This window comes from Gorilla gorilla, chromosome 1 (genome assembly GCF_029281585.2).
Source record: "Gorilla gorilla gorilla isolate KB3781 chromosome 1, NHGRI_mGorGor1-v2.1_pri, whole genome shotgun sequence".
Classification (NCBI taxonomy): Eukaryota; Metazoa; Chordata; class Mammalia; order Primates; family Hominidae; genus Gorilla; species Gorilla gorilla.
This window is the reverse complement of record NC_073224.2, coordinates 164,739,570-164,764,008: the sequence shown is the minus strand read 5'-3', so window position 1 is coordinate 164,764,008 and position 24,439 is coordinate 164,739,570. Positions and strand designations below refer to the sequence as shown.

Sequence of the window (24,439 nt, the reverse complement as noted above, 5' to 3'; positions counted from 1 at the left end):
CACGAAACATCGCAGGTTTTAATTTTTTAAAAAACAATGTTTGTAAACTTGCCCATAAAAGCTGGGTAATATTAAATAGCCAGTAAGGCACTTTGTCAGAGGGCGAAGTAGTAAAGGCTGGATGATTAGCAATTTGTTTAAGAGGAAACATTCTATACTTAGAGCAAACTCTGAACTGGGGCAGTCCTTTCACTGATTTACTGTCCAACGAGAGTGGGAAAAACTTTAAAATTTTTAATTTCACTTTGCTGACCAATTTTCCCTGCAGAAGAAGTCTTTTAGTTGTAATTTAAAAAATATATTAGGAGCTATCAATTTAAGTAGTGTATCATTTTTCAATCTAAGATTTAAAAGAATATTAACATATTCAGTAGTATTTTCAAAACATCCAAGCCACTCTTTAAAAATGAATTACAAAACAAATGATCTTAGTATAAAAATGTTTTATGTTATTAACAATTCCCTTGCGACTTCTGATGGCTTCACATAGTACAGTATAAGCTTTGGTATAAAACATGCAAATGCAAGCCAACAAGGTCGTGAATACAGTGTTGCTAAACACAAAGCACTTATGAAACAAATGTTGCACAGACACAGCAGATGGAGAAAAGGTAACACACAGCTGTAGGATGACCAGTTTGCTCTTCTACTGCTTCCTAGTTTGTGGATTTTCCTCCTGGAAAATCTTCAGCAAAGGTTGACTCACGTAATAAGGTCTTGCAGTAGAACCATCATTTCTTTCTAAATCTTCCACTAGGAGGAAGAATGGTACAGAGTAAATATCAAAGCAGAACTGTAAGAGAAGTAACACCGCCATCTGCTGTATACTCGCTTTACAGCAGTTCAAAATCCTTTTGTTGTTTTTTTGTTGTTGTTGATTTTTAAACAGCATAGTTTGGCATCAACATTATTGTAAACATAGTTATGCGAAAACAATAAGCCCTTGTGATTATGTCAGCAAGATATTATTTCATTCTGTGTAACAGGTCAGATTCTGCCAATATTGCGTGTCTCTCAGTTGCATGAGTGAGAAAATAACTTTCACCTTCTTTTTTTCAATTTACTTTCTAAATTACTATATTTGCTTAAAATTGATTTTGTTTTGTCATCGATAATTTAGATAGTATAGCCTTGAAAAATAAAAATTGTGAAATTTCAGATTTCAAACACATCAACTGCAAATTTTGAGGAACATTGCCCTGGTTTTTCACAGTTTTTAGTTTAATTGCTTTGTAAGAAAATGGCTTCTAAATATCTTCTCAAAAACAATGCTCATTTTTATTCTACATATTTCAATTGCACAAATAAGTAGTAAATGGAGAATATTTTTCTGACTAGATGTTAGCTCATAATATAAATTGGCAACTAGTTTATGTGTTGATTTTTATTTTATTCAAGTGATTTTTCAACTTTTTTTTTTTTAAACAGGGTTTTGCTCTGTCACCCAGGCTGGAGTGCAGTGGTGTGATCATGGCTCACTGCAGCCTCGACCTCTTGGGCTCAAGTGACCCTCACATTTCAGCCTCCCAAGTAGCTGAGACTACAGGTGTGCGCCACCACACTTGGCTAACTTTTATATTTTTTATAAAGATGGGGTTTCACCATGTTGCCTAGACTGGTCTGGGACTCCTAGGCTCCAGTGATCTGTCCATCTTGGACTCCCAAAGTGCTGGGATTACAGGCGTGAGACACCACACCTGGCCAATTTTTCAACTTTTATGTGTATCAGAATCAACTAGAGAACTTTATAATAATTCACATCGTGGCTCACATCAAATCACAGTATATCAGAATCTCTTGGGCAGAGCACAAACATCTATAGTTATAACAAATTCTCAGGTAGAGGTCACTATTCTACTAGTCCTTTGTTGTGGCCTTTGTCTTGTTGAATAATAAAAGAATAATAATCTAGAAAGATAAGTTGTCATTATCTGCATTATGCTTCAAGGAGAATAAGAATGCAGAAGGCTCTTTGCCAAAATGTGAAGCCAACTGACACTTTTGAATACAATAATCTCAAGAATGTAAGCCAAGAACAAGCTGGTAGTCATTATATATTAAAAATCTTCCCTATTCATTGGCTTATTGCTATTAATTAATCTGCCACAGAGTCAGTTTAAATCTAGGTGTCTACACTTGAAGATAATTAATACGTATTTAGATCAATCTATAACACAACAATACATTTCATTTCTGACTCTTTTCTTGGATATATGAGTGATATTCAGGTCAACATGTTCCTTTCTGTCAATACATAAATAATCCTTATATACAAGTTTAAGGTAAAAGCCAAGAAAATACAAATTGATTCAATGCTCCTTTTGGGGTGCATTTTTACATGGTTAACCACATCATACACATTTGCACACAGGGGATGGCTAGGCAAGATGTGTGTCTGATTCATGCTTTGTTCTGCCATTCAAAACTTACACATGACTATCAGAAACCTCAGGCAGCCAGGGGTGGCAGGTGGCAACAACTTTCCTCCTAAGCCCTGCAGAGAGAGAGTTCCTAACCCACAGTATGCCCCTCATAAAGGTATTAGATGATGGAGGGCCAACAGTATATTTCCTTAGGGTAAAATCTGAAGTGTCTTTCTTTTCTCTTTCCTCACTGAAAGGTGAGACAAAATCAAACCTTTTGTAGAACAAAGCCACACAATCTCTTTAATCTAGAAATACAGGAATACTCATGAAAAGATATAATCACTCTTCTGAAACAAATTCATATTGATTTTCTATATAGTGGGAATAAGAAATTTGGGTTAAAGACAAAAGGCATGAGTTATGTAACAATTTCAGTTTTGTTCAGAATATTTTCACCATGGACAGAGGTTCATGTTGTTGGAAATGACACTTCAGAACTCAGATTCGACTTCAATATAAACATGATTTCACTAAAACAGAATGGGCTCTGAAGGTTCCACAGTAGTTTTTACCCAGTAATGCTCTCCGTAGAACCTATATAACATTAACATCTATGTTTGTTATGGACATGACTCACTGAAATATACTTCCTAGGGAACCATTAATACAAGTTTAATCACAGTTTAGAGAGTTGTCCACCAGCTTGAACAGTATAAATATAACCATAGCACCATATTTACAAATTTAGTACCATATGCTGGTTAACTATAAATCAATATTTTATGGCTAATTAATTACACATTTATAGTGTTTTCAAAAATTGCCTGAATATCCTTTACAAATATACACTTATAAAAAGAAAGGCTATTAAAGTGCTGCAATGGAAAGAGCACGCTGAGTTATAAAAGTTATTAAAACACTCTCGGCTACAGATTTTAAAAAACGTTTGACATTAACATTTTGATCTTTAGCTGGGACCACCGTCTATAGACAGCAGCTAACGTCATCAAATACCTGACACCTCAGGTGGTACCAGGTGCTGACTTCTTAGAACTAAGCACAGAAATTTCACATTACTCAAAAGCAACATTTCCAAATTACAATCAACCTAATTTACACAACTTCTACTTAAAAGTGAGTGACACTGTTTGGAGCTTTTCTACTCTTTCTGCTTCTGGGGAACTAGTTGCTTCTTGATCAGAATTCCATGCAGGTTAGGAGTTACGAAGTAGGGTTTTTCTGTAGATCCATCATTTCTTTCCAGATCTTCACCTGTATATGCAGCAGCCAAAGCAGGCAAAAGCAGAAGCAGCAGAACAATTATACACATTTTTATAAATTGGAGGGTCGAACAGGGAAAAATCATAAAAATCAGTGTTAGAAAGTCAAATATAAGACAAATTAGTGCAGTTTAACTTGCTGATTCTGGGCAAGGTAAGAAACCTCAACCTCTGCCAGGAAACACTGAAACTTCCTAAATCCCTCCCACTCCCAGAGAGATGTATTTTGATACTTTAAAGGCTAAGAAGATATTCTATGTCCCTTCAAAAAAGTGTCATCTTTAAATTCTGTAACTGTTCATTTCAGAAAGATATAAATTGCCAAATCCTCCGGGATGGAGCTGAATAGGAAGTATATTAATTCTGTGATAAATGTAGAATAATAATGGAATTTCAGACTTTCAAGTCACGTCTAATGGTCGTCCATACTCTGATGTTACAGACGAAGACCCTGAGGCCCAGGGATATAAAACAACTCGCTGAAGTCAAAAGCTCTGAGGTAAATAGGACGAGATAGGGACCCAGCTTCTTGACACCTAGTTTTTCTCTTGTTCTACTTAACTATAAGGCACCCTGTCCTAAATTCTTGCAGTCTTCCTCAGATTGTATTTGAAAGCTAATATCAATGTATTCTGACTCTCATAATACATTAATTTACCTTCCAGCTTTGCTTAGGCTAATATTAAATTGATGGCATGTTCACTGACCACCCACCTGCTGGCTAGTTGGGAGGAAGCACCAGAATTATGCTGAGAAACAAGGATACATTTGCATGAAATTAAGCCTCCCGCAGATATATACAATTCACAACAGATAGTAGCTATAGTCTTGGGAATGGTTGGGTCATTGGTTTAGTAGATTTCTACTAGCGCTCACAGTGACCTTCCTCACATACAAAATGAAAAGCAAAAGAGGGAACATGACAGACGCTGAACATTTTGCTTTTTTTTGTCCTTAATCCTATTTCTATACAATAGTCCCCTCTTACCCACAGTTTTGCTTTCTACAATTTCACTTTCTGTGGTTTTAGTTACCCAAGGTCCAGAAATATGAAATGCAAAATTCCAGAAATAAACAACTCATTAATTTTAAATTGTGTACTATTATGAGTAGCATAATGAGACCTCAAACCATCAAGCTCTATCCCACCCTGGCAGGGAATCCTCCCTTTATCCAGCATCACCTTGCTGTCTAGGATGCCCTTCCCTTAGTCACTTAGTAGCTTTCTCAGTTATCTGTTGCAAGATCACAGTGCTTGTGTTCAGGTAACCCTTATTTTAGTTAATAATGGCCCCAAATTGCAAGATTAGTGTTGCTGGCAATTTGGATAAGCTGTAAAATGCTTCCTTTAAGTGAAAAGGTGAAAGTTCTCGAGTTAATAAGAAATAAACTTATACTGAGGTTGCTAAGATCTACATAAGAACAAATCTTCTTCGGTTTTTTGTTTGTTTGTTTGAAGCAAAGTCTCGCTCTGTCACCTAGGCTGGAGTGCAGTGGCGTGATCTCAGCTCACTGCAGCCTCTGCCTCTCAGGTTCAAGTAGTTCTGTTGTCTCAGCCTCCAGAGTAGCTGGGATTATAGGTACCCGCCACCATGCCTGGCTAATTTTTGTATTATTTGTAGAGACAGGGTTTCGCTATGTTGGTCAGGCTGGTCTCGAACTCCTGACCTCAAGTGATCTGCCGGTCTCGGCCTCCCAAAGTGTTGGGATTACAGGCGTGAGCCACCATGCCTGGCAAAACAAATTTTTTATATGTGAAATTGTGAAGAAGAAAAAAGAATTTTAAGCTAGTTTTGTTGTATCTCAAACTGCAAAACTTATGGCCACAGTGTATGATAAGTGCTTAGTTAGGATGGAAAAGGCATTACATTTGTGGATGGAAGACATAAACGGAAACATGTTCCAATTGACAGCAATTGGGTTTGGTACTATTAGAGAATTCTGGCATGTCCAGGGGTCTTGGAATGTAACCCCCATGGATAAGGGGAGATTACTGCTATATATAACATATCTATCTTGTTATTACTCTTAAGGTACTGGTAAGAAGTCTGGCCTGGATCACATTAATAAGCATCTACAACTATTATTTTTTTCCCACTCTGAGATGATGAATCTCAGTACCTTGTAATAATAAAAAGATTCCATGTTTCTAAAAATGAAGTGTTTACAAATGGTTTGCATTGTAAAAATCACCAGTTTTCTGGCAGCCAAGACAATAGGAATAAATAAATAAATAAATAAATAAATAAATAAATAAATAAATCTACACATTCAGAATTTGGCTCAGGGCATCATTTAAGAAGAATATTTTACAAAGTGTGATGTTGCCCATAGTAACAGCTAGGGGAGGAAGAGAAACACAATTTAAGTTTCCTTGTTCTTTGTTATCACAGACAAGTGTCTCTGAAAGGAAATGATTCATGTCAACATGCAATACACTGAATCAAGCTGATGTAGATGGCTTTCAAGGAGTTGGCAATTAATAAAGATGGTGGAAAACATTTCTTACTGTCAAAATTCAAAATCAACTGCCAAACTTAAAATCCACATATTAGCCCAAACTTCCAAAGACTGGAAGCTAGTAGGTTCTAGACATTTCCTGAGACAAATTTTCATAAGCATTTTCAGCTACAAGAATGGGGAAGGTCACATAGTGATTTCCAGGTATTGCTCCCATGGTTAATGTTGGAGATGAGAGGAGAGGTCTTTGAGCATTCTAGAGCCCTGCCTCCACCGTGTTTTAGTGCTTGACCTTACTCGTGCTCCTTCTTCCATCCCATACCTGAACTGTTTGTTCATGTGATATTTTGTAGATAGATGGCTTTCCTTAGACCACTGAAGCACTAGGAAAACATTAAGCATTTCATTTCCATTTACAACCAGAGGAAGAGCTAACCAGTACATAAAATTCTCCTGAATTCTTTGTCCGGTTATTGAGAATTGATTTTAACAGGCTCAGAAACAAACAAACAAAAAACAAGGCCAAACTTTTTTCTAGGAGGTTTTCTTTGAATATATCTCCCTACAGTTATCTTCTCTCTTGATCCCAGTGTGAAGTTGGTGCTGTGGGTTATTCTAAAATGCAAACTGTAAATTTTATACAAGTGGATTGTTCAATAATGGCCTGTCAGAGAGTAAATGTTCTCTGTTTCTCTTAAGGGCAATGTGCTAGAGAAATAATCTCTCAGGATGTGTAGTTGTGCAGCTAACAAGTTCTGCTTTTTTACTTACTGACTCTACTTTCTGTTGGTTTGCCAAAGGAATGGCATGGAAGGTGAAGGCCAGATTAAGCTTCTGCTAGGTACTAGGTTCTCCAGGACTTTTCAAGTGAGGTACTAATATTAAAAAAAATCTTTTTTTTTTTTTCTCAGAGCCAGGATCTTGCTCTGTTACTCAGGCTGGAATACAGTGGCACTATCATAGCTCACTGCAGCCTTGAACTCCTGGGCCCAAGTGATCCTCCCACCTCAGCCTCCTGGGTAGCTAGGACTACAGGTGTGTGCTACCATGCCTGGCTAATTTATTTATTTATTTATTTATTTTCTAGAGATAGTGTCTCACTATGTTGCCCAGGCTGGTCTCAAGCTGGGCTTCAAGCAGTTCTCCCCATCTTGGCCTCTGAAAGCACTAAGATTACAGGTATGAGCCACAGTGCCTAGCCAAAAAAAGAAAACCCTATTTTGTGTATGGGAGTTGCATATGCAACTATAAGAGCATCATGTATAAGTCAGTGATGAAAGCTCTAAAGAAGTATTTTAACTCTATGTATCAAAATTAATCCAACTATTTCCTAGAGGCACTCCTCTCTGAATCCTATCCATTTGTCATTGTGATGCACAGTGCAAATTGGCCCTATATGTCCTTGAAACCACCTTGTCATCTTGGCTTTATCAGAATTTATAAATCCTCTCCTAAAAGAATTCCACATATCTAGTTCCCAGAGTCCAGTTATGTCTTCAGTTCTGTTAACAAAGCATGGCAGAAGCCAATCATTATTATTCACTTAAAAAATCAAGAAATGAACAAAATAATTTCATGCTAACAGTATGCCATGAAGCCTGTGCTTCATTTCAGTAGTTGACTCTTCTGTGCTTTGCAAACTCCATTCTCTTAGCTGTTAAGATTTCTTTTTAAATTTTGTATTTTTCTCTAAGCCTTGTTGAGGTATAATTTTTTTGTCCAACTTTATTGAGATATAATTAATAAATAACAACTGTAAATATTTAAGGTGTGTAATGTTTTGATATATGCATATATAGTAAAATGATTGCCACAGTCAAGCTAATGAACATGTCCATAACCTCCCATAGTTATCTTTGTGTGTGGTGAGAATACTTACGAGCTTAGCAAATTTCAAGTTAACAATACAGTATTATTAACTATAGTCACCATGCTGTACATGTGAGTGCCATAATTTATTCATCCTGCATCACTGAAAGTTTGTACCCTTTGACCAACATCTCTCTATTTTACTGACCCCTCAATCTCTGGTCATCACCCCTGTACTCTGTTTCTATGAGTTTGACATTTTTAGATTCCACATGTAAGTGAGATCATGAAGTATATGTCTTTCTGCATCTGACTTATTTCTCAGGTATTATGGTTTAAATAACATCTACTAAGCAATAGCTCTTTCCAGATAAACACGTTTTGTGGTTGCAGCCAGGTAACAGCAGATCCCCAAGCCAGCTAAGGACATGGGCCTTCACCATCTCACCTTTCAGTTATCCACCGAAGGGGGAAAACACACATACTGAATACTCACAGAAGCAGATGAAAATTGTTTCAACACACATTGCATAGACGCTGAAGAACCCATGTGCAATCAGGTAAGACCCAAAAATGACCGTCTGTAAATGGATGAAGAAGAGAACCAACAGGTCATTTACTTTGACCAGAAGAAGAATAATGCAGCTATAAATGAAAGCCATGATGAGAAAGTTTTGAAGTACTCTGTATGGGAAAAGAGTTCAGTATAGAGACCAAAAAGTTCAATGATAATGCTTCTGCATACTTTGTACTGAGACTTAAACAAGTTTTATTAAATTAACTGCCTTTTTTTGGAGGGTACTATTTTCTTTCTTCCTTCCCTTCCTTTCCCCTTTCTTTTCTTTTCTTTTTTTTCTTTTCTTTTCCCTCCCTCCCTCCTTCCCTTCCTCCCTTCCTTCCTTCCTTCCTTCCTTCCTTTCTCTCTCTCTCTCTTTCTCTTTCTTCCTTTCTTCTTTCTTTCTTTTTCTTAATAAAACAGAAGTTTATTTCTCCCTAGGATAACAGTTTATAAGAGGTGTTCCAGATAACAGAACGACCCTTCTCAACACAGTGATCCAGGGATTCTGGACACATGCCCAGCTCTTTAGAAGAAAGAGAGAACAAATTTTTGTATCAAGCAAAGAGATTTTGCCAATGATATTTTGTGTCTCTTCAATCAGTTGATGCCAGTGTTTTTATTTCTGAAATATTCTTTTGAATTCTTTTTAAACTTTTATTTTTTTAACTTTTATTTTTGGTTAAGGGGTATGTGTACAGGTTTGCCATATAAGTAAATTATGTGTCATAGGGGTTTTGTGTACAGATTATTTCATCACGCAAGTAACAAGCATAGTATCCAATAGGTAGTTTTTCGATCTTCTCCCTCCTTCTACCCTCCACCCTCAAGTAGGCCCCAGTGTCTGTTGTTTCCCCCTTTGTGTCTATGTGTACTCAATATTTACCTACAACTTATAAGTGAGAACATGCAGCATTTGGTTTTCTCTTCCTGTTTCAGTTTGCTTAGGATAACAGCCTCCAGCTCCATCCCTGTTGCTGCAAAGGACATGATCTCATTCTTTCTTACGACTGTATAGTATTCCATGGTGTATTTGTACCACATTCTCTTTATCCAGTCTATAATTGATGACCTGCTCATTTTCTTCCTGCCACCCCCAGTACTTAGCAAAAATATGTCAGTTTTAGTATCTTGTACCCAAGGCAATAAAGCGTTAGGCATTAAGAGCACATACTGCCTGGGTTTGAATCACAGCTCAGGCACTCAACAAGTGAATTAACCTTTCTGTGTCTCCTAGATAAAATTGGCAGTGGGGGAGGGGCAAATGTGAGTAATGACAGTATTTTTGAAATGTGGGTTAAATGACTTAATATATTATGATAGACACTGCAGGGCTTCACCCAGATCTACACTGCCTCATCCATCCTCAATTGTTGGAAATCTAGGCTGCTAATGACTCAGTTGCTTCCCTTACTAACAATTGCCCTTCCTGCAGGGACTTGCCTCACCCAAAGTTATACCCTCATGCAGGGGTCAGTTCATGACCAAAAACTGCCTGATGCAGCATACAAAGGTCCAGCCTCTTTGCCAGAATGTCCTGCAATTCTGAGGCCTCAGCTGTAACTTCGGCATGGGTCAGCTTCTCCTGCTACCTATCCTGCCCTCCTCACTTTCTTACCAATGTATCTCAGGAGACAGCTTCCTGACATACCTTCCGCATGCAATCCTCTGTCTCAGGTTATTTCCAAGGAACCCAGTCTCTAAAGTAGAATGTGGGTTGGCATAAAGTAAGACCAATAATTTTAGCTATCATTACTATTTCTACTATTTCTTTTTAAAATTGTGCTATCTCTGATAAATCACAGAATCAACAATACCCAGCTGCTACAGAATGAATTGTGTACCCCCTAAATTCATTTGCCGAAGCCCTAAGCCCCAATGTGATTTGAAGGTGGCACCTTTGGGAGGTGATTAGGTCAGGAGGATCGGATTAGTGTCCTTATAAGATAAATGAAAGAGATAATCTCTCTCTCTCCCCACCATGTGAGGATACAGGAGGGTGTCTCTCTGCTCACCAGGAAGAGGACCCTCACCAGAAATCAAGTTGGCTGACACCTTGATCTTGGACTTCCCAGCCTTCAGAACTGTGAGGAATAAATTTCTGTTGTTTAAGTCATCCAGTCTATAGTATTTTTATTATAGCAGCCTGTACTGACTCAGACACCAGCTCTTACCAGCAAAGGTACCCAGTAGTAATTTAAAGATGCTGGTCCTTGTGCAATCACTGGCAGTCTTTGTGTGAAGAATAGGAAGGCCAGAACACCTACATTGAAAAGGTAGAACATGTATATTATACATTTGCAAAGGAATATAGTTTTTTATAGTAAAGCAGTTCTTCCAAGCATCTTTTAAACTTCTTTTTTTATTATTATTTTCATCATGATTACTTACCTATACTTCCAGCAACTAGAAGTTTCCCCAGGAATAATACAAAGTATGTAACTTCATCTGTAACTGCAACTCTGAGTATCAGAAAAAAGGAAAGTATAATTCTGTGTTTAAAATATACTTGGTACTTGAAATTTATGGCAGTAAATTTTCATGAGTTTATTTTGGTGTGTCTTTGCTGAAACTGTATTTGGCAATTGTTTTGCAAGAAATGATGGTGGAACTCATGGATAATGTTCTGACTTATTTTTAATGTAAACAGAAGATGGCATTGTAGGGCTGTCAGGAGCCCTGCAGTGGTGGTGTCAGCCTCTCTGATTTGAAGCCTATAGACACCCTGAGTCCTGAGGATGCTGTATTGTTCTCTGATTTTGTTCACTCAGGCTCCACCAATTCTGGGAGGGGGAAAGATGATAGTGTGGTTCATCTGGGGGAATTTCTTGAGCAGAGGGGATAATAAAAATGAAAAAATGCCAATGGACCTAAAGACACAGGTGAGTAATGGAAGCAACAATTCTCAGATATGAAAATAAATTAATGGTATGAGAGATAATATTTAAATCTATCAAGTTAAAAGATAATATTCATATCCAATAATGCCACCAACACTTTAAATAACAACATGTAAAGGATGTAATGCTCAAGGTTCACTACATTGTTAAATTACATTGTGCAGCCTGATTACTTACTTCAAAACATTTCTCATCAGCAGATTGAAAGCATCTTTTGCTGACCTGCAGAAGTTTCTGCCATATATTGCAATCTGAGGAAGACAGTTGCTATTATTCTGGAGCCAGTAACATACTCTAACAAGATCAAAAGACAATCCAATGACAGGAAAGTAACCAAATTAATTCCTGTCATTTTTAGAGCTATCTCCATTCTTTTTTCTAACGTGTATTTGTGGGACACACTGTGTGTCCTCAGCTCTACACAACTCTCAGGGTCATTACAGTCAGGTGTGCTTCCAATACTGTATGCCCTCGAACTCTGGGGGATTAGACAACCTTAAACAGAGGCAGGTGTTTTTCCCAAATTCCAGATAATGGCTTCTGTCTTTAAAGTGTTTGGGCTAGAGTTTATTGCTAAAAAGGTTAAATATTGTAGTCTCTACATAAAAAATTACTCTTAAGGAAACCCAATACCTTTCACTAAATTTGATTTATTGATGAATAGGTTTAACATAATACTCTCATTGGAGGTAAATTAATGACTGTTTGAATCTCCATAACTATTTCAATCACTTTTCCAGACCCTGTGCTACTGTGATAACAAGCAAATGTCATAAGGTTATACTGTAGCTTTCCAAAGGTTAGAAGAATTATATTTCTGGATCCCTTATGTTAAAAAACATATTTAGGAATTTCCATATAGCCATAGGAAACAAGTAAAACTCAGTCAAACATTGTCAATGTCCACACATTTCAACACAAGATTCATAAAAAGGTTAAGACCTTTCTTTAAAATTATGTGAATTCCAGAATTAGAAAGTATTTTCTTCTCAGAGTAAAACATAGATGAAATACTCTTTCTTCCCACTAAACTATGCCAAAGACACACAAAACCATTTTTTATCCAACACACTTATAAGTTTCCAAAGTGTGTAATATTTTTTTCTCTCAAAAAAGATATTGAAGGTAATAATAAAGTATAGTTCAGATACTATCTCAACTAGGGAAGCATATCCCTGAATCATGCATTGGATTCACAGGCCTTATATCAGCATAGTGATAAATTCAACTGCATGATGTAAAAGTACTTTAGAGAGGGCAATGTAGACACGAGGTTTGGGATTGCAAAGAAGCAGCTTAGTAAATAATAAATAATCTACCTACCATAATATAGGCATTTCTGTTTAAAAACTTTATTGCATTTTCCAAACACCAGAAGCAGCATCTCAGGCAGCATTGTAGGAATTTAGACAATGTGTTCTGGGTACCTATGAGAAGGAGATATTTAAATCTATTAATGATTTGCAGCTGAACCTTATCAGTCAAAATAAATATAACATTTAAAATGAGATTTAAACTTTTTTATTGTTATAAAATATACATAATATGAAATTTGCCATTTTAACCATTTTTAAGTGTACAGTTCAGTGGCACTGAGTAATTTATAATGTTGTACAACCATCACTGCTATCCGTTTCCAGAACTTTAAAATCTCAAACGCAAATTCTATGCCCTTCAACAGTAACTTCTCATTCCTCTATTCCCCCAGCTCCTAGTAAACTCCATTATATTTTTTGTCTGTATAAATTTGCTTCTTCTAGGTGCTTCAAATAGGAGGAATCATACAATATTTACCCTTTTGTATCTTGCTTATTTCACTTAGCATGATGTTGTCAAGGGTCATCATTTCATTCCTTTTTAAGGTTGAATAATATTTCATTGTGTGTACATAACACATTTTGTTTATTCATTTGTTAATTGGAATTTGGGTTGTTTATACCTTCTGGCTATTCTGAATAATGCTGTTATGAACAGTGATGTGCAAGTATCTGTTTGAGTTCCTTCTTTCAATTCTTTTCATGTATATCTAGATATAGGATTTCTGGGTCATATAAAATTATATTTAAAAATTTTTTAGAAGCTGCCATACTGTTTTCTACAGTGACTACATCATTTGACATTCCCTCCAGCAATACACAGCATTCCAGTTTCTCCACATTCTTACCAACACTTGTTATTTTCTGCTTTTTTCTTTGTTTTTATATATATATAATAGCCATTCTAATGTGTATGGAGTGCTGTCTCATTGTGGTTTTGATTTGCATTTCCCTAATGACTAGTGATATTAAACATCTTTTCATGTCCTCATTGGCCATTTGTATATCATTTTTGGAGAAATATCTATTCAAGTTCTTTGTCCATTTTTGAACTGCGTTGCTTATTATTTTGCTGTTGAGTTGTAGAAGTTCTTATATGTTCTGGATATGAATTCCTTATCTGGCATATGATTTGGAAATATTTTCTTCCATCATGTGGGCTGTCTTTTCACTCTCTTGGTAGTGTTCTTTGTTGAATAAATGTTTTTAAATTTGATGAAGTTCAATTTATTTTTCTTTTGTTGCCTATGCTTTGGGTGTACTATCTAAGAAATAATCACCAAATCCAATGTCATGAAGCTTTCATCTTATGTTTTCTTCTAAGAGTTTTATAGTTTTTGTGCTTTTGTTTAGGTCTTTGATCCATTTTTAGTTAATTTTTGTATGTTAATGTAAGATAAGGTTGAACTTCATTCTTTTGCATGTGGATATCCCATTTTCCCAGCACCATTAGTTGAAAAGACTGATCTTTTCCCATTGAATGGTCTTATATGTGAGAGTTAGTTTCTGGGATTTCTGTTTTATTTTACCTGTACATGTCTGTCCTTATGCTAGTACCACACTCTTTTGATTGCTGTAGATTTATGATAAGTTTTGAAATCAGGAAGTATGAGTCTTCCAGCTTTTTTGTTCCTTTTCAAGTCTGTTTCCAATATTAGTAATAAAATATTTTAAGGTACATTCCAAGCAAAGTTTATGTGTTTGTAAACAATATATATCAGGTATGAAGATTTATGCCCGTGACACCCACATTTATATTTTAAGCCTAACCTGACCTGAACTATAGACTTGGAACTGCCAACCTGACATCTCCATCATGCTTCTCAACAATAACATCTCAAAACAGAATTCTTAATCTCCTTTTTGAAATTTGTTTCTTCTGGCTTCCACAGCTTAATAAATAGGATCACACACCTTTTCTCTCTTTTCTTCACCACTGTCCCTCCCCTCCCCTGACATCAACTCCTTCAGCAAGCTCTCTCTGGTTTTCCTTCAGAACAGAACAGGTCCCAAACATGCCCTTTCATCCTTACTACCCTAGTCCAAATTATAATCATCAGGTCTCCCCCAACCCCCGACCCAATTTATTATCTTCACAAAAGTCAGGACATCTGAAATCTTACGTTTAAGACGGTGGTCCAAGTATTCTAGTACAATTTTAAACATTTGAATTAATGCAATAATTAAAGATCCAAATGCTAGGGATCCTGTGTGATATCTGCACAAAAATAAAATGAGAATAAGTTAAAACTTAATACTATTATTTAAAGGGATGCTAACTGAATAATTTTCACAAGTAAAAGGTATCTGCAGAAGGATTAACAGCAAAGAGACTTTTGCACTCTCTTATTTAGATTGATAAAAGTCTCTATAGAGGATTTTAAACCATATACATCTGTCTTACCCTTTATCAGCATAAATGACACCAATAGTCTATCATCATAAAATAGGATGTTTTTACTGCTCAATGGAGACACAGAGCCAAGTTAATCCTTGATCTTTCATTTGGTATCCTCCTCTATCTTTCTCTCTCTCTAGTAACCTATAGCATTTAGAAGGAAATTGACTTGGGTAGGGATTGTAAAACTGGCTATGAAACCAGACAAAACCAATGGGCATCCATGAATTTTGATTCATACCTTTGATTTCATTTGTACCTTGCCACTTGAATTAATGAGCCAAGACTGAATTACAAGCACACTAAATGTAACTGACAAGATAGGTGTAGGCTTCAACTTGGAACTTACCGTATGGCTCGTCCAAACGCAGTAAAAAGTGGATATCGTGGGATGTCATCAGGTTTTTTCATGGCCCAGTAATAAGTAGCGAATGCACCAGCAAGGGCGCACTGACCCAATGCAGTGACGAAGTTTATAAGCCAGAGAAAGACAAATAAGTTGTATACATGGAAGGTAGGGATGTACTGATGGTACAAGCTCTTTCCACCATAGAAAGCAAAGTTACACAGAGCCCCAGGGCAAGCTTTGGCAATTTCAGTTGTATTAAAAATCTGCATTGAGAAAAAAGAACACAAGGACATAATATTAAATATCACTCCAAGATAACAACTCCGTGTTTTCCTCTTCCCCTTAATTGCATGTCCTGTTGTTTCTCTGTTAGCTCCTGCTCTTACTCCTCTATTTTCTGTTATATCACTTTATATAATTCTCTAATGAGTGCTGGAAAGTATCCCATTTTTCATCAAATGCTCATAATCTGCACCCACTATAATTTCACATTTATCAGTGTTGTTGTTGACCATACCTACTTTCTATGGTCTTGGGTATATGGTAGGGCAGGCAAGCTCAGGAAATACAGTGCTTTCTCTCCATTCCACCCACTGTTTTCCATACTCTCCTGCTTACCTGATGCACACTCCCCCCTTCAGCACATAGTTGTCCCCATCAGTGTATAGGATCTCTGCTTCGGGACAATTCCTACCACAACTACAAAATGAATTGCGGCAGAAGTCTATATTGAAGTAAGTAAATGAAAGAGTTTCTTGTACTTACCTCTGGGTCACAGGTTTGATTTTCATGTATACAATGCCCCCCTGGAGCTATGACTTTGTATACAGGTACCCCCGATGTTGCCAAGAAACTGAATAAACTCCATTAAGGATAAACCATTTGCTGGTAGATTGAAAATAAATGGACAAAAAACAATACAGACAACTCAAAAGTGCATGAGAAATTAACTTCAAAAATGCCTAATATTTTAATAATATTCATCTATTTTTCAGGCCTAGATTAATGTAATGTGGGCCAGCTGCACTGAGTGGCCCCTTAAAAACAGTAAAATGTATAGGAGCTTTCTTGGCTTATTGCTAAGGAGCAGTATCATGTGGAGACAAAATAAAACAAATCTACAATATGAACTATTTGAGAGGAAATTCAATCAGTAGATTGAAATGTTTTTAGAGCTTGGGAAAAAAATAGTTATTTCTTAGTACATTCCTCATCTTCCCAGGGATAGAAAACACTGAACACAAACTCCTGGTTCACGAGTAGTCATGTGAACCTGAGGTTTAAAGAGGCCAATTACCAAAGGATACACTGCTGTCACGACCCAGTAGCAAATGCAGATTGAGAGCAAAATGAAAGTTAAAGCTGGATAGACTAATGTACTAGGAACATATCCAATGGCTCTGAAATAAAACAAATAGTTGAAATTCAATTGTGAAAACTAGAAATAAGCTTTAGACTGAATTGATTCTAAGAAAACTGGTAATAAGCACGGACTCTTTTTTGGTGATCATTCTGGCATATTCTCAGTTGGTTTTACATTTTTATTTATTTATTTACTTATTTTTAAAAGTACGTTGAGGCATTTTTCCGATGCACATGTTAGACTCCTGCCTAAAGTCCCTCAAATTTTCCTCCCTTTGGTTACTACTGTCTGATTTGATACATTGTAATCATGGCATTTCTTCTTTTCGTTTAGATTCTTAGACTTTTAAAATTGAAGAAGACCTTGAAGATCATGTGTCACACTGAGGGAATTCCCCACTAATTCAAGAATCTCTATACTTCTTCAGAATGTGTTCACTAGCCTTCGGTGAACACATTGAGTGATGGGTACTTACTTTTACATGACATGGCTTATTCTATTTTCTTATCAAGGTATTAGAAATTTCTTTGTTATCTGCCTGTTTGCAACCTATATCCTCTAACTTCTGGGGAAGAAATGACCATTTTACCATTTTTTCCACATAGCAACACTTCAGGTAATTCCTTATTCTTTTTTCTTTGGAAAACATAATGTCTATTTGCAGTTAAATGTATTTTTAAATTATAAATTTAAATTATATTTGAAAATATAATTTCTAAAATGCAATTTTGGAAAATATAATTATCAAGGATAATAATTTCTTTGATATTTTCTAATAGGACATGGCTTGTGAAATGTTCACTAACTGCATTACTTCTAATGACTTCTGTTACATGATCTTTTCAGCGTATGACACTGGATTAAACACAATACTGTTTCATACGGCCATTGAGAAATAAGAGGAAAATCTTATCACTCCTAATGCATTGATGCTTAGGTTTTTTTGTATTTGCTGCCTTCCTCACCTCACTATTTAATCTATAGTGTTTTCTCTTTTCTCCATACACTGCTGTTAAGTGAATTATTGTGTGTCCTTAGGTTTACCCTGTATTCTCACACCTATTTATTTCAGTCCTTATTACCCCCTGAGCAAACTACCAACCTGTTTCAGTTTTACTGGCCCTTTAGCACAAACACATATGCTCACACAAATGCACATTTAGAAGTGAAACAAGTAGAGCAAGTTACAGTGAACTGCGCAATATCATACTACTTAAGAAATAAACCCAGAAAATCAGTAGTTTTCAGTGGTTAATGACAGGTTATTGTGGGAAGGAGAGAGAGTTTAACTAACTGCTTGTTAACTATTTAAACCACTGACTTCAGGTGGCACTATTATAATAAAAATAATAATACAGTAATTTTCTTCAAATAATCCTTAAAAACTGTTAAAAATAATTTGGTTCTTGGTCATTAACAATGTAGTTTCCATCACACTAAATAGAGAGCATGGGCTGTTGGCTTTATAATAATGCTTTCCCAGTTACTTCCATGCATTATTAAAAAGTTCACAGTATTATTCTTGAATGACCTTTTGGAATAGTGTGGAAACTATAGGTGTTATTATCTCTTGGCATGAATTTTATGAAAGATTTAGTGTTTATTTTGTAACTTTTAAAAAATAAAAATGACTCTTGGTATAAAGTGTTCCTAAATTATGGGCTTTAGATATGAAATGTATAGTCTGGTGCTCCTAGAATCAATTGTCCTGTCTATTAGAAAATTATGTCACTCAGACAGAAGTGGCAATAGCATATAATTGACTTTATAGAATTATGGTGATTTAAAGTTTTGCAAATGATCTCAACCATTAATATGAACATATGACCCAGTATGAAAATAATATAACATGTAATCTAGCTAACTTTTATATAGCACTTTATCACTTACTGTCACATGTGTCATTCTCCTAACACATATTTGGTGTTCAAAAACTGCTAATACGTAGACTAAATAGGTTTTACCCTTATTCTACCCAATGATTATTGAGGTTTGGGGATATTAAAGGACTTGTTAGTGGTGATCTTTCTAATAAGTGACAGAGTGTGAACTTGAACAAGTTTTCCTGAATGGAAGATGCTTTCTTTTAAAAGTCTTCTTCTTCTTTTTTTTTTTTTTTTTTTGAGACAGAGTTTTGCTCTTGTTGCCCAGGCTGGAGTGCAATGTCACGATCTCAGCTCACCGCAACCTCTGCCTTCCGGTTCAAGTGATTCTCCTGCCTCAGCCTCCCAAGTAGCCGGTTACAGGCATGCGCCACCACGCCCGGCTAATTTTGTATCTTTAGTAGAGACGGGGTTTCTCCATGTTGGTCAGGCTGGTCTCGAACTCCCGACCTCAGGTGACCAGCCTGCCTCGGCCTCCCAAAGTGCCGGGATTACAGGTGTGAACCACCACGCCCAGCAAAAAGTGTTCTTAAAAGGAAAATAGGTGAGATATTTATGCAAGGGACAGTGACTGATTTTACTGACTGATACACTTTAGCTGAGTTTCTACATTAAGGGCCTTACTTGCTTCCTTCCTTCAGCAGGATAATGGCGACTCGGATTCGATTCCTGAGGAAGATCAGCATGAGGATGACAATCACTTCAATGATGCAGAGTATTATCACTTTGAACAGGAAAAAAAAAATCAGTCTGTAATACAAGTAGATATGGAAACAAACCTTCCCTGCAAATGCTAGGATTGAACTTTATGATTATTTCTGCCAATTTTGACACCTCATAATCTAAGAAGTGTTATCTCTCCAAAAATGCCAATCTTAGAAATTAACTTTCACAAAATCCTAAGAAATCTAGATTAAAGCCTTCAGCAAGAGCTTGAACATCTCTTTTGGAAAGGGTTCATCTCATCCATAAAAGCATTTCACACAACTTGTAGAACTTAGAAAATAGGAATGGAAAAAGGGAAGGGCTGCTTTAGGTAGTTCTATTTTAGATGTTTTCACCTTTAGTTCATTGAGTAAGACAATATACAGAAGACACGTTTTGAGCTGTTCACTTTCCTCATAATGCCTCTTAACTGTCCTTGCTGGCTGGCAGGGCAGGTTCTTGGCTGTCCCATTATTATTTTGTGACTCTTTGCACTATGGGCACCATTGATGGAATCGGGGTGTAAACTTAACCCAACTTGGCCAATATAAGTATTAGAATTTAAACTAAGGGAACCTAGTTTAGTCAACTAGTTTAGTCAACTTGATTTATTTAGTCTTGAATTGAAGTTTATAAATCTTGAATTGCAGGTTATACAAACTGTGTCAAAACCATCTTTATGTGAAATAAGTGAATCTGCAGAGAAAGAATAAAGTATAGTTGTATAAAGAAAGACAGCAAGGAGAGGAAATCTTGGGTTCTTTTTGGCTTTCATTTCCTGACTCCAAGTAAACTTTGAAGTCCAGCTACCTTTCTGCTTTTTTGAGTTTGACGAGGCACTTCTATATCCTTACAGTAAATACCATCTGCTCTGTTCTCAGCCTGTTCCCGTTTTCTTTTCTCTTCAGCTAGCTTGAACTAGTTTTTTTAAACTTGAAGCCAAATATCATCAATTATTATATTTCCTCATTTCTAAGACATATCCTTAATTAAATAATAACTTTTTAGGAAAAGTGAAGAAACACTTCATTAAATGTTTAATAATTTTAAGATGCATCCTGATTTCAGAAGTGTTAAAAAGTAAAAGGTATGGATCTTAAAATCAAGAAACAGAATCTAAAATTGTACAAGGAACTTAATGGAAACTTAAATTCCCAGTTGTGAAAGAATCCAGTCTATAACCTCCTTGCTAGATGGTTATTTAGCTCATGCTTGAATAGTTCTGTTGATGGAGAGCTCATTATTTCATTCTATTATTATATCACTAAAATTCTGACACATCACACATCAGTTACTGTCTCCGAGTAAGCAGAGGTTCACCCAGAGGTATACGAAGATCTTAGTAATGTATCATCTCACTTCTACATCTTCCTTTAGTTATACTATGTATTTATGTTTTCATGTACATTTTGTACTCTTAAAACACCAATTTGAACCCAAAATTGTGGCGTGTAACCATATTATGCTAAAATTGTTATCTTCTTTGAATGAACCTATAAAGATAATACGTATGAGTCACTTTATATTATGACATTGCACCGTTAAAAAACCCTCTATATCTAACTTCCGCCTTTATAAAATTGCACCCTCAAAATAATTACATTAGAGAAATATAACTGTCTTTTGAACTTACATACAGTCATGCACTGCATGACAATGTTTTGGTTAACAATGGACTTCATATAAAATGCCAGTCCTGTAAGATTATAATGGAGCTGAAAAATTCCTATTGCCCAGTGGCATCGTAGTGCAATGCATTACTCATGTGTTTGGAGTGATGTTGGTGTAAACAAACCTATTGTGCTGACAGTCATATAAAAGTACAGCACATACAAGTAGGTATAGCATATAATGCTTGATGCTAATAATGAATGAGTTTGTTATTGTTTTATGTATTTACTACACAATAATTTTTGTTATTTCAGAGTGTACTCCCACTACTTACTATAAAAAAAGTTATCTGTAAAACAGCTTCAGGTGGGTCTTTCAGGAATATTCCAGAAGAAGGCATTATTATAATAGGAGATGACAGCTCCATGTTTTTTATTGTCCCTGAAGACCTTCCAGTGGGACAAGATGTGGAGGTGGAAGAAAGTGATATTGATGATCCTGACCCTGTGTAGGTCTAGGATAATATATGTATTTGTGTCTTTAAATTTTAAATTTTTTGTTTCTAATTTTTTAGCTAAAATAGAGATAGGGTCTCATTCTGTTGCCCAGGCTGGTCTTGAACTCCTGGGCTCAAATGATCCTCCCACCTTGGCCTCCCAAAGTGCTAGGATTATAGGCATGAGCCACCACACCTGGCCTGTGCCTCCATTTTTAACAAAACATATTGAAAGTAAAAAAAAAAAAAAAAACTTTAAAAATAGAAAAAGCTTTTAGAATTAGAATGTAAAGAAAGAAGATGTTTTTGTACAGCTGTTTGTACAAGTGTGATTATAAAAGAGTCAAAAATTAAAGCTAAGTGTTATTATAAGAGTCAAAAAGTTAAAAAAATTAAAAATTTATAAAGTAAAAGTTATAGTAAGCTTAGGTTAATTATTGAAGGAAGAAAGTTTTTAATAAATTTATTGTAGCCTACATGTACAGTGCTTATAAAGTCTACAGTAGTGTACAGTAATTCTTTTCACATTCACTCACCACTCACTTACTGACACCCAGAACAACTTCCAGTCCTGCAAGCTCCATTCATGGTAAACACTCTCCACAAGGGTACCATTTTAAAAAATCTTTTATGCCATATCTTTACTGTATCTTTCTTATGTTTAGATATACAAACTCTTGCCATTGTATTACAATTTCCTACAGTATTCAGCAGAGTAACATGCTGTATGGGTTTGTAGACTAGGAGCAATAGGCTATCACGTGTAGCCTAAGAGTGTAGTAGGCTATACCATCTAGGTTTGCATAAGGATACTCTATGATGTTTACACAATGAAAAAATTGCCTAACAATGCATTTCTCAGAACGTATTTCTCTCATTAAGCAACACATGACTATCCCATATCCCCCCTTTTGTTTGAATAAGAGTAAATAATATAAATATATTTGATGCCCTATAGAGTCATTAGTATAACTGTAACTTAACAAAGGATGAGACTGGCACCTGGGGGCTAAGAGATATACACGAATTCATAGTTAGTTAATAGCAGAGATGTGAATAGAACCATCTCCGAACACAAAATAGAACTCATAAAATTACAATTTTGGTATTTATAACTCTGCCTACTTTCAGTGTTTGTGTTAATGAGTGTAATTTCACATATATACTTTTGTTTTTGGTGCCTAGAATTTTGTCCAAACACAGAGCAAGTAATCAGTTAAAATCTGAAAAGTGAGTTATGAAAGCGGAGGCTTATTTGAGTTATCAGTATTCCTAGACTTGAAAATTCTAATAAGCTCTTTATTTTCCTAAAGGTACATCTCTTTACTTTTCCAATGGCAGATTCTGATCACTTCAATGGCGTTTGTGTGGAAGGGTCTTATGAGACAGCCGGGGGTGGGCACAGAACCTGTAACTAAGATCCATCCAAGAGTAAAACTAGAAGTTTCAATACATAATGGGTGACATTTGTCACCTTTAGAAATAATAGACAACAGTAAGCGGGTTGCTGAAGAGATGTGGAATCATTTAAATCCAGGAAAAATGATGAGGATGCAATTCCCTGATCCTGATGAGGATGGCTGATTTTTGCAGTTAAAAAGGAAAAGGTATAAATGAAACAATTCCATAACATATTTGGAAAAAAGATGTCAGTGAAGGATATTAGTCTGCATGAGAGCTAGAAATAAGAAGTCAAACAGTAAGAAGTTGGAGTTTGATACAGTATTTTTTTTTTTTAAGAGAAAAACTAAATGTGGTGGAGAAGGAATCTGGGAGGGACATCTGTGCTGCTCAGCTAGGTCATCAATGTTGGCATCGTCTGAGGAAATCATCTCCCACTGCTGTCTGAGCCCCTTTGCTAAAATAGCTTCTGATTGGTAATCTTGCTTTCCAGGTGCTCTGATCCCAGGAACGTAGTTTCCTATATGGAAAATGTCTGCACTTTGGTCACCAGGAGACTATCCTAATGATGTAAACAAATATAGGGTGCTTTGGTGACTTAACATGAGCTTGTCCTTGAAAGCCTGAGTATCCTTGAATGAAGTGGCAAAGTCAAGTTTTCAAATTGATGGGAATGGGACGCATGCCTGGAATCATGACGCCCCACCAAGATATTGCTCCCTTCTGAGGTTCTTTCTGGGCTTCTTACCAGGCTTCCTTGAATGTGTCTTGTCTGGCTCTCTAACTTCAAGAATATAAAGATGATTTTTCTTTTAAAGCAACATGTAGTTAGAGATTATTTTGAAAATCTTGATTAAAGAACACAAATCTTACAAGGAGTATTAAAATAACACCATTCTAGGAATATAAGATTAAAACCATCACTAAAATCATCCTGCTTAAAAAATTTTGTTACATTTAAATAAATATTTACATTTGTTAATATTAAAAATTATTATCCTTAAGAAATTAAAAACCTTGAAGAAACACTTCAAAAATGCAAATTTATTTTCAGATACTTATTACTCATAATTCCTATAAGTGGTTTAAATGTTTTGTTATGAAAAATTGTTGTTTGTTTTTCCTTTTCCTTTTTCTTTTTTAAAAACAAGTTTGAGGCTGGGCACGGTGGCTCATGCCAGCATGTTAGAAGGCTGAGGTGGGAGGATCACTTGAGCCCAGAAATTCAAGACCAGGCTAGGCAACATAGGGAGACCCCATCTCTACAAAAAATTAAAAAATTAGCCAGGCATGGTGGCACACATCTGTGGTCCTAGCTACTTGGGAGGCTGAGGTGGTAGAATTGCTTGAGTTTGGGAGGTCAAGGGTGAAGTTAGCCATGATTGTGCCACTGCAGTCCAGCCTGGGTGATAGAGCAAGATCCTATCTCAGAAAATTAAATAAATAAATAAATAAAAAGTTTGAAAAATCAAGCATTTGTTTCTTTTTAAACATCTTTCTTAGACATCAGGTTAATGCCTATCAATGTCTACAACCAAACCATTTT

General features: G+C 36.0%; 1 protein-coding gene across 6 annotated transcripts in view; it reads right to left on the bottom strand.

Annotated features, from left to right (window-relative positions):
- Positions 1-428: 428 nt before the first annotated feature.
- Positions 429-24,439, bottom strand: part of SLC44A5 (solute carrier family 44 member 5) — a 521,022-nt gene continuing 497,011 nt past the window's right edge. For 3 of the 6 annotated variants that reach the window (XM_063697637.1, XM_019019909.4, XM_019019898.3), the window contains 11 exons: positions 19,305-19,404; positions 16,742-16,834; positions 16,200-16,287; positions 15,435-15,697; positions 14,811-14,905; positions 12,695-12,798; positions 11,549-11,622; positions 10,863-10,933; positions 10,646-10,734; positions 8,412-8,496; positions 429-3,638 (listed from right to left, as the gene is read on the bottom strand). In XM_063697637.1, coding sequence (XP_063553707.1) covers positions 3,526-3,638; positions 8,412-8,496; positions 10,646-10,734; positions 10,863-10,933; positions 11,549-11,622; positions 12,695-12,798; positions 14,811-14,905; positions 15,435-15,697; positions 16,200-16,287; positions 16,742-16,834; positions 19,305-19,404 — 1,175 coding nt within the window. In that variant the 3' untranslated portion in view covers positions 429-3,525. The remainder of the gene's footprint in view (positions 3,639-8,411; positions 8,497-10,645; positions 10,735-10,862; positions 10,934-11,548; positions 11,623-12,694; positions 12,799-14,810; positions 14,906-15,434; positions 15,698-16,199; positions 16,288-16,741; positions 16,835-19,304; positions 19,405-24,439) is intronic. The other 3 variants (XM_055367164.2, XM_063697642.1, XM_019019905.4) reach the window with 1 other exon arrangement.